This window comes from Ursus maritimus, unplaced genomic scaffold (assembly GCF_017311325.1).
Source record: "Ursus maritimus isolate PB19 unplaced genomic scaffold, ASM1731132v1 scaffold_13, whole genome shotgun sequence".
NCBI lineage: Eukaryota > Metazoa > Chordata > Mammalia > Carnivora > Ursidae > Ursus > Ursus maritimus.
In genome coordinates this window covers 1,501,129-1,511,312 of record NW_024423675.1, presented here as the reverse complement: position 1 = coordinate 1,511,312, position 10,184 = coordinate 1,501,129, and the positions used below count along the sequence as shown (strand labels likewise).

The 10,184-nt window shown below is 40.9% G+C and overlaps 1 protein-coding gene across 1 annotated transcript in view; it reads left to right on the top strand.

Moving 5' to 3' along the window:
- The first annotated feature begins 6,579 nt into the window (after positions 1 to 6,579).
- Positions 6,580 to 10,184, top strand: part of AKIRIN2 (akirin 2) — an 18,818-nt gene continuing 15,213 nt past the window's right edge. The window contains exon 1 of the mRNA XM_008687754.2: positions 6,580 to 7,404. Within this exon, the coding sequence (XP_008685976.2) occupies positions 7,170 to 7,404 (235 nt within the window). The 5' untranslated portion in view covers positions 6,580 to 7,169. The remainder of the gene's footprint in view (positions 7,405 to 10,184) is intronic.

Genomic DNA, 10,184 nt, shown 5'->3' with positions numbered 1-10,184 from the left:
CTCCCAGGCGATGCCTGGTCTGTGGGCCACATTTTGAGTAGCAAGCAACCAAGGGGAATAAAAGGAACCTGAACGTCTACTTAGCTGCTTGTTAGCAAATAAAGTGAAAGATGTTGTTAATATATTTAGGAATGATTTTTAGTGATCTGTAGCTAGCTGTTTTGGAGACATGAAGAAAGACCTTTTTAGGAAAGGAAAATAAGTCATGTGGGCCACATGTGATTCCATAATACTCCCTGGGAACTCACAATTGCCTTAGAACAGAAATGTGATACTGCAACAATCATCTTTCAAAGCTTGGTACTCAAGTATCAAGTTCCACAGGGAAACAAAACACAGTGAAGTAGTCATAGGATATATTCTTTGATGTCTTCTGGAACATATGCTGACGCTGTCCTTAAAAAACTTCTATTTTTTTTCTTGACCACTTGTTACTTATTTCCATTATGATGCTTTGTAAAATTTAAATTAATCCATCTCTTTCTCTCCAGGTTTTTTCACTACCCAAGTCAACAGTGCGGAGTGCAAGAACACACCTTTGAGATCCTATAAACTTAGGTAATCATACCAACCCTGACCCATTTAAGACTGTGTGACCTTAGGCATGAGCCATAGGTTCAACAGTAAAATGAGATTAATACTACTACCTTAGATTTTTATTAGGATAAGCTGAGAAAGCACCTCGGCCATGGTGGGGTCCCTATAAATAATATTTCTATTCCCCTCAAATATTGCCCACTTAGGCTCTCCCATATAAGTGGAATTAAAGTGAGGCACACCCTGTAACCCAACTACACTGATTTGGAGCCTAGATGTTGTCTGAGTTCCCTCCTAACAAGGGGCTACAGAAGGGAGAAGAGAGGTTGGCTCAGAAATTAGACCCTAGCAGTTGTGATTGGTCTCTGGGAAAGAAGGTTCTGGAAACTCATTCACTACTTCAGACTTGAAGTAGAGTTTGTCTTAGCATGATAATGGTAGCCATCACTTCCTAAGGGTTTACTATGTATTAGACACTGTTTGGGGATGTACTGGCTTTTACTTTTACTAAAATTAAGATGACTTATTTTTTTCCAGAAAATTATATTTTATTTTTCAAATTATTGTGATAAATGGGATTTTTGTAGAAGAATCTTCAGACAATCATGTAAGGTAGAAAGTTAACCTTCTTTGAGGGTGGGAACGTGTCTTATTCATCTTGTTCCCACAGATACCCTCCATGTCTCACTGCTCAGAGGTAGACCCTGTCAAGAGTACAGACTCTGTCCTTTAAGATAGGAACAATTTCTTGGACTAATCAGACCACAAAGAATAACTGTGGGACACAAGGTCCAGATGAAATCTAGCAGTTTCTTGGACACCCAGTGAAGCCCTAGCTTTAACACAGGCCCTGAGATCCACAAGTAACCAATAATTGCTCCCAGGTTCATGCTTGTTATCAGGGGATGGGGTTGGAAAAGCTGCTCCCAGAGGAGGAGTTGGGCCTGTTTCTTCATTTCCTTCACACCACCTGACTGACCCTTATAACAGTGGGCTTGCACAGGGAGCCCCCAATGTTGGGGAATTGTAGGTACTATCTCGGTCTCTTGAAAAGCCTCATCAGGGAAGGTTCACCACGGCATCAGGGAAGCCCAGGACAAAAGGCACAAGAGGGAACGGGAGTCAGACATGGACAGCGACACCGACTCTGAATCAGGCTTGGACTCAGGCAGGACGACAGAACTGACAACTGCTAGAGACAATCTTCAGGGGCATGAGGTGCCTCACCATTGGGAAGACGGTGTGTTAAGCTTTTCACTGTTCATTCAATGTTTTTTTGTTTTATTTTGCTTTTTAAAGATTTTATTTATTTATTTGAGAGAGAGAGACAGAGAGAGCAAGCAGGGGGACGGAGAAGGACAAGCAGACTCTGCATTGAGTGTGGAGCCTAATGCGGGGCTGGATCTCAGGATTCTGAGATCGTGACCTGAGCTGAAATTAACAGGCGGATGCTTAACCAACTGAGCCACCCAGGCGTCCCTCATCCAATGTTTATCAAAGGTTTATTTTATGCCTGTTGCTCTGTGAATGAGTAGAAAATGCATGGCTTAAAGTATTTAACATAAATTAACTTTCCAGACAACTGGAAGTTTTAATTTTCTTAATCTTAAATACTATCAATGGAACATTTTCCAATATCCTATTAGTTACACAGTTTTCGAAGTGCATATTAAACATAGTTTGTGCTTTACTGATGACTTGGGGGTCACCATCTTATTTAGGGTTGCCAGATAAAATACAGAATACCCAGTTAAATGTGGATTTCAGATAGAAACAGGTGATGTTTGGGACATACTTGTACTAAAAAGTCATTCCTTGTTTATCTTAAATTCAAATTTAACTGGACATCTTATATTTTTATGTTAAATCTGGCAACCATACCATAATTATATGGTGCTGTAGTAATACAGTGATGCCTCAGGTGCAATTGGACTGATTGTCCTGACATTTCAGTGGCTCAAGGCTGACGTGCTTTCCTAATTTTGCAGTTACTGTGTACAGTCCCTCTCTTTACTACACAATGATTGCATTGTTTGTTGTAGTTGCACTGTAGCATCTTTAATTCCCTTTTCCCTCTTCCACTTGATTCTTCTAATTGGTCTGGGCTGGAAGATAAGATCCCCAAACATGACTGAGTTTTTCATAAAGTAAGAGTAAATGGTTTCTGAATAAGGATACAGGTACTTGATGGTACATACTTGAGAAAAGCATGCACATTTTAAAATAAGGACTTCATAAAAACTTATTTTGACTGCTCAGAGACTATACTGCGGTTTCTTTGAAAGTCCCTCAGGATAAGTGAATCGTGGCTTATTTCCTGGAGTGCGTTGTTCTTTATAGAGCACTATACAATTAGAAATCAGCCTCCAATGGAGATGTTAAAGCTAGATAGAAGAGAATTTGCAATCACATTTTAACCGCAAGATTTTGGATGTTGATCCTGAAAATCTCTAGGAAGAGTGAAATAGATACTGATTTGGCTCGAGTATCTTACAGTTAATCATGCCTTGGAGCTGAGGACTAGCCTAGGTGACCTCTTGAAATCGGTCACAGATATATGGTTTTGATTATTCTAGGACTATCCAATCAACTAAAAATAATGACCACATCCAAAATAATGAAACCAAAGTAATATTAGCCATATCATATCTACAATGGAAAATATGTATTCTAATATGTATTCCAAATATGGTTCTTAGAAGAGGTTCCGGCCAGCCTGCAAAACCTTATGTGGAAGGAATTATAATGTCTATTCTTCCCTACTGCACTCATTTACACAATGATTAAACATTTTTTTTTTTCTGTAGGCAATGCTTGTTCTGAATATAGATTTGAAGTGACTCCTGAATTAGAACTGCTATTCCTAAAGCTGAGCTTACGATTACTCAAACTCAGCATGCAAAGTCAGCAAACACCTCTCCACACCTTACATATTTGCATTTATCTTTATTTGACAACTGAAAATGATTTATGGCATAAAAAAGATCTTCAGGCTCAGGATGATGATATTTGATGTCACCCAGCTATGTCTACATTTACTGGCTTTAGTCAAAGAATGACTCATCAGAATCAGATCCTGGGGAATATTTTGGGAGGTGCTAGAAAAGTCCAATACCAAACAGAGACCAGCATCTTGGTAAAACAGTTTTTCTTTAGAGGCTTCGGAGATTGTGCATGTCAGGAAATACTTGCTAGACTGTCGCAAAACTATATTCTAATTATTTCAAGTGTTTGAGATTTGTTATGGGCCTTTTAGTCACAACAAGAGCAATTTTGGTCTGTGTAGGTCACTAGAGACATTAGCTGTACTATATATTTAGATTCATGTGACCTGATTCAACTTATTAATGTGTTAAATATAGTTTTCTTTTCCTCTTGATCAACAAAATACATATTTACTTCTAAACCAAGTTAAGACTTAAGGGCTTTCAAGTATTGTTTTTATTTTAATTTTAACCTAGGAAACTTTTTAAAGTTTTTTTGCCTTCAATTGCTTTTTTCTACCCTGAAGGGGTTGCTACATTTTAGTGGACATCTATCTTAAGAGACAAGGATAATGTGGGCTACTGGGAGAATAGGGTGATTAAAAAAATGTTTATTTAAGAAACATTCAACAGGTATCCGTTGAAGTGTGCAAGTTACTATCATCTTGGCAAGGAACTAATACAGTGGTGGGAGAAGCAGATTCATGAACAGAGAAATTACATTGCAATGTGGTTAGACTAATGATGAAGATATAAAGATAGGTATCTGTCTCTCTGTGAAGCTGTAAAATTAATTCAGCCTTGAAGTGTTGGGGGAAGACTTACTATAGGAGTTAATGACTGGGTTGAGTCTTAAAGAATAAGTAGTCAGGCAAAAAGTATGGAGCAGAGAGACAGACCAAAGACACAGAAGTGAATAGGGAAGAGTTCCCCTTGTTTCTCTTAGCTTCTGAACAGGCTCCTTAGTCATTGGTAATAGAGGGGGCTGCCTGAGCCTTGCCACTGTTTAATAATAACAGAGAGCCCTTTGCAGATACGCTGTGCAGTGGTAATTGCATGGACAGCTATTAGAACTACAATGTCAAGTTTACCAGATATCCCCTACCACCTTTACATAAATCTCCTCATTTGCCAGGCAGTGCAGGGTGACACAAATGATAACCGTAACCCCCCTGTAATATAAGTTTCCTAGGACTGCCATAACAAAGTACCAGAGACCAGACAGTTTGAACGGCAGAAATGTATTGTCTCAGTTTGGGAGGCTAGAACTCAGACCAAGGAATCTGCAGTGTTTGTTCCTTCTGCGAACTGTGAGAAAGAATCTGTTCCATGCTTCTCTCCTAGCTTCTGGCGATTTGCTGGCAATCTTTAGCTTTCTTGTTCATAGATGCATCTTCAGGTTCACATGTGTTCTGCCTGTCTGTTTCCAAAATCCCTTTTTTATTAAGGTGCCAGTTATATTATTAAGGTGCCCGCCGTACTCTGGCATGGCCTCATCTTAACTAGTTATGTCTGAAATGACCCTCTTTCCAAATATGGACACGTTAGGAGATACCTGGGATTAGAACATATGAATTTTTAAAAGACACAATTCAATTCCTAACAGTCCCTTTTCAATGTAAGTTCTAAACTCAAGGTAAAATCTCAATTTCAGAAAATATTTATCAGAAATATAAGTGCTTTGTTATTTGCTTCCCACAGCTTAATCTATCTTTTCCTACTCATTTACATAAAATATGTACATTCTGTTAATTTCATATCATAGGTTTTATGTTTCATGGTGTTTAGAATTTAGCAAAAATTTACCTATTAGGTGTCAGAGTTAAGCTGTTGTTTCATTAAATGCTGATCATTTTCAAAAAATATTTCCCAAACAATATATCTTAAAATTAGTGCAGCTTAGTCACTGACACAATGTGATCAGGACAGTTGATCTTTAAGGTATTGAACAATTCAATAAAACAAGAATAGTTTAAACTACTGTCAAAAATGATATGAGGAATAATAGACAAATGGCACAGAATATCTTTTAGTTACTGAATAAATGACAGGAATAAATAAGCACTGGAAGCCAGTATGTGATATCAATGATCATTTGATAATATGGCATTCATACAGATAACTAGTTTTGTACTGGACTGATGATAGCTTTCTTAGGCAAAAGATTGGTGACACTTTTTTACATTATTAATGCTGTATTTGATTCTTATTTTAGGTACCTGAATAACAGTACAATTTTTACCAAAAAAAAATTTTTGCTTATAAAATGGGTTCATTATCGACTCTCTTAGACATTTCATTATGGTTTTTTATTTAATTTTTACAGTTCACAAGATGAACTATACTACAATATTCAACAGATAATACAATTTCTGCTATCACTCGTTTTTTATCCAAGGCGAAACAATTTGGTTCTGTATGTCTTTCAAATCTATTCATTTACAGGATAAAGCTGCTTTTGCAGAATTTAATAAATGAATGCAAGAAGCTACCTGGGAAGGGCAAAGCATCCAGTCCATTCAAGGATCCCGTAATCTGATACTATTACTGTTGTTCTCCCTTGCAGTCCTAAATAGATTCCATAATTTTATTTCCTAGCCCCTCATTATGACAGGTTTGTTTTTTTTTTTTAGCACTCTTATTACTGAAATTAATCTGTCTTGGACTGTTAGGTTGGCTAAGTTTTCTATTTCCTATTTGTTAAATCACTGTGGGAATGGTATCAGAACAACTATGTCCTGAATTTTAAAGGTCTTTTAAGACTGTTTTCTGCATCAGTTGGCTTTCCCCTCTCCCACTCTCTCACAGCCTTTTCTTTTTTTCTCTTTTGCTTAGTTCCTTTTACACTCAAGCAGTGTAGGGGATTTAAATTCCAACCCGGAACTCGGAATGGCGCGCCTTGAATGACGGGAGTCGTAGTTTTCGTGACTCCTTCTTAATCGCTTTTCACGCCGATTCCCTTCCACAGTGAAAAACTACAACTCCCAGAACGCGCCTACGGGGGCGTCCACCCCTGTGCGCACGCGCCCTGAGGCCGCAGAATTTGAATCGGCGGCGTTGTTATTGACGCCATATTGGGGCCGGCGGCGGGTGGAATAGTCGTACAGTGGAGGGGGAAGCGGCTGGACGTGTCCGCTTGAGCTCCTGCCGCAGCCGCCACCTAGCAATCTCTCTACATCGACCGCCGCTCCCAAGCTTCTGACCTTACTCGGGCGTATTAGTAGCCGCGTTCCAGCCTCATACCTCACGGGGCTGGTATCGACTTCCGAAGGGAACCGGTCTCAGCACAGGAGCGCCTCTCAGGCGCGGCGCAAAGCTCGAACGGACGGCGGGGGCGGCCGGAGCCTCTCCCGGGGGAGCTGTGCCTGAGGAGGCGGAAGAGCCCCCCTGACGCGGCTGTCGTGAGCGGCCGCCACCGCCCCTCCTGCTCTCGCCCGGGCCGACCGGGCCACTGCCCCTGCCCCTGCCGCGGAGGCAGCGGCGGCGGCGGCTCTTATCTCCTCACCGGCGCTCCACCAGCCGCCTTTCTGCTCTTCAGCCGGTCGGTTAGGCTCTCCTCGAGTCGCAGCTCTCCCCCACTTCCCTCACCCTCCCCTCCCGTCACCCCTCCCCGACCCCACCCGAGCCCGGCCCTCGGCTGCCCCGGCCATGGCGTGCGGAGCCACTCTGAAAAGGACTCTGGATTTCGACCCGCTGCTGAGCCCGGCGTCGCCGAAGCGGAGGCGATGTGCGCCATTGTCGGCGCCCACCTCGGCTGCTGCCTCTCCGTCGTCGGCGGCCGCCGCCACCGCCGCCTCCTTCTCGGCTGCCGCCGCCTCGCCGCAGAAGTATCTCCGAATGGAGCCGTCCCCCTTTGGCGACGTCTCCTCCCGCCTCACCACAGGTGGGACTCGGCCCCGCAGCCGCTGGGGTGGGCTAGGGAACGGGGGTCCCTGGACGCGGAACGCGGCCCCAGGGGTGGGGGTGCCGGACGGGTCCTCTTTTTCTTAGCGAAGTAGTAGAGCGACCACATTTCTTCTAGTTAGGTCCTCCAGCCTCGGCGACACAATGGAAATGGCCTGATGTCAAGGGGGTGGGGGAGTCGGGAGGTGGGGAGGGTAGGGGCTGTGTCTTGCCGGGTATTGTGGGGAAGAGGAAGATCCTTTTCTTTGGGCTGAATGACTGGAATTGAGTGTTTCCGTAGTCTGGAGAGCCCCAGCGGAAATGATCAGAGAGGGTGATATTATTCATAAATTTCGGCGAGAGAAGGGTAATATTTCACCCGAATCTCGATGTCTGTCTCCCTGAATCGATTGGCTGCAGCTATTAACTGTGGGACTGGGTGGTTTGAGGCGAGGCGGCAGCCCCTCCTCCAGTTCAGACATGGCTGATTTTAGTACAGAGGGGGTGGGGGGTGGGGATGGATGTCACTGGGGCGAGATCTAGGCCTGTCATTAATCACCCACAAGAACGCCACTTTGGCTGAGTCAAGACCTGTTTCCCTAGCAGGGTCAACAACAAAGAAAATGCTCTTCCCGAGTACTGTAATATGATCATCCTATACGTCTAGACCCTGAGAAACTTGAACTTTTAATGAAGAGCGAATTGTATTGAAAATTGGGGCTGAGTAGTTGCTTTTAGTTGGAGGTGCTTTATTTCTCCTCAACAAAGTATGTTGGGGGAGAACAGCTTAGGCCTTGAGAATAATAAAGAAATCAACCCAAGGTTCTAAGGGACTTAAGACTGCCTTTGCTTTTTATCTTGAAACATTTCCTGAAAGTGACTGTGGGGAAATGCCTTTTGGCTGCTTTGTACTGCATGTGTATGCCCAGTTTTTTCTGTACTTTGAAAATCCTTGTGTGCCACTGGCACAGTCCTAGGATAGGCTTTTGTGGACTGGTAGTGTAAATCTCTCTTCTTTGTGTGTATAGCATGCAAAGGTTTCATGTTTGAGCCCTTGGTAATATCATCTGCAGACAAAGCCTTTTAAGTGTTTTGTTATCATTAACTTTTTAAAAAACCTGTGGGCGATATATACCTCTATATTTAGTAACTTCCATTTGGAATTGTTTTGTTCAAGTCAGGTTTTTAACTATCCTTCCTCAAATTTTTAGGGACAGCCTCAAATGCCTAGGCTACCATTTCTGCTATTAAATATTTGACCTCACTTAAGTATATACTATTTTAGAGTTGTAGCGAGTTTTTAGAAGAATTCTCATATAATTTTATTTAGTAACTATACCTAAGCTGCTTTGTATGTAAAGGCATTCATTGATTTGCTGTTAGGCTTTGCATTAAAAAAGAAACAGTGTTAAGCATGTGCTGGTGATTAACATCATTTTTAGAGTTTGTCAACTCTAAATGATATTGAAAATTGAAAGGATACCTAGGAATCTGTACGTAACAACAAATAAGGCCACTTAAAAATAGCCCTGGCTAACTAGCCATAAATTTCAGAGGAGCTGGTGAATTAATACAGTGTTAGGTTGGGGAGTTAAAGTATATCTCCGTGCTGCAATAATCTTGAGCACATATGGTAAACCAGCCAGGAGCTATAATATTTGTCTTCACTTTAAAGGGAATTTATTCAGAAAGAATTGTGATCCTTTACAAATTTGTCATTTCATCGATGCATTTTGTAGCATTGGTTAATGCAGTTGGCTCCACATTGTCTCAATTTCAATTGAATGGACAAAATTTTAGTAAAATGACTGGAGTTATTGAAATTGGTTAAGCCTGATGTTTCAAATTAACGTTTTCCAAAATACTGCTGTCTTCTCGTCTTCAAGATGTTTTTGACATCTACTCTGAAAGTTTGATCATATCCTGAACTCTTAAAATCATAACGTAATTGATAATTTTGAGTCTGCTGAAAGATAATTTAGTTTTTTCAACTGACTTGAATATTAACAGAAAAAGTTGACTTGAAAAGCAGTTGAAATTGCTGAAGTTTTGAATTGTTAAAATTTACTTTTTTTTTTTACTGTAATTTTGAATGATATTCTACATGTAATTTAATTTGGCTTTGTTTTTAGATGGCCAGCTTGGGCAGGCTCCTGTATGGTTTTTGTAGTAATGTCATAATGGGAGCTGCAGTGTTGTGCAGGTATCAAAAACCTTTTCAGTTTTCATGCCCCCAATCTTGGATATAATTTTTCCAAGCACTTAATTTTTAGATTTTTGTTTTAACACTGGTGATTCTCAAACTTTACAAGAGTGAATATCTGTATATCTTTGGCTGAAATAAGTAGTTAGGGTTGGAAGTGGAAAGTGGCTTACAAAGTAGAGATTGACTGGGACTCTGCGGAAACTTTGTTTTCCTTTCGTTTCTGTGAGTTCAAGTATAATTTAAACAATTTAGAACTAGAGTACTGAAGTGAATTTTTTCAGTGCATGCATATAGTTTATTGTTTTATCACCGTTCTTTTCCAAATACTTACATAGTGTGTTTTGACCTGTAGCTGAAATCACGTTGTGGCTTTACTAGTTTCAGGAACTTGGACTGAAACCCCTAGTTTATTTTAGTCATCCCAGGAAGGTGATTCCAAAGTTTGACTTGATGACTATTTAAATTATTTAAATTTTTATTTTTCAAACTGTTGCAGCTTAATGCCAGGAAAAAGGAAAGGGCTAGCAAAAAAAAAAAAAAAAGTTTTATTGGAACACAGCTGTGCTCATTCTCTC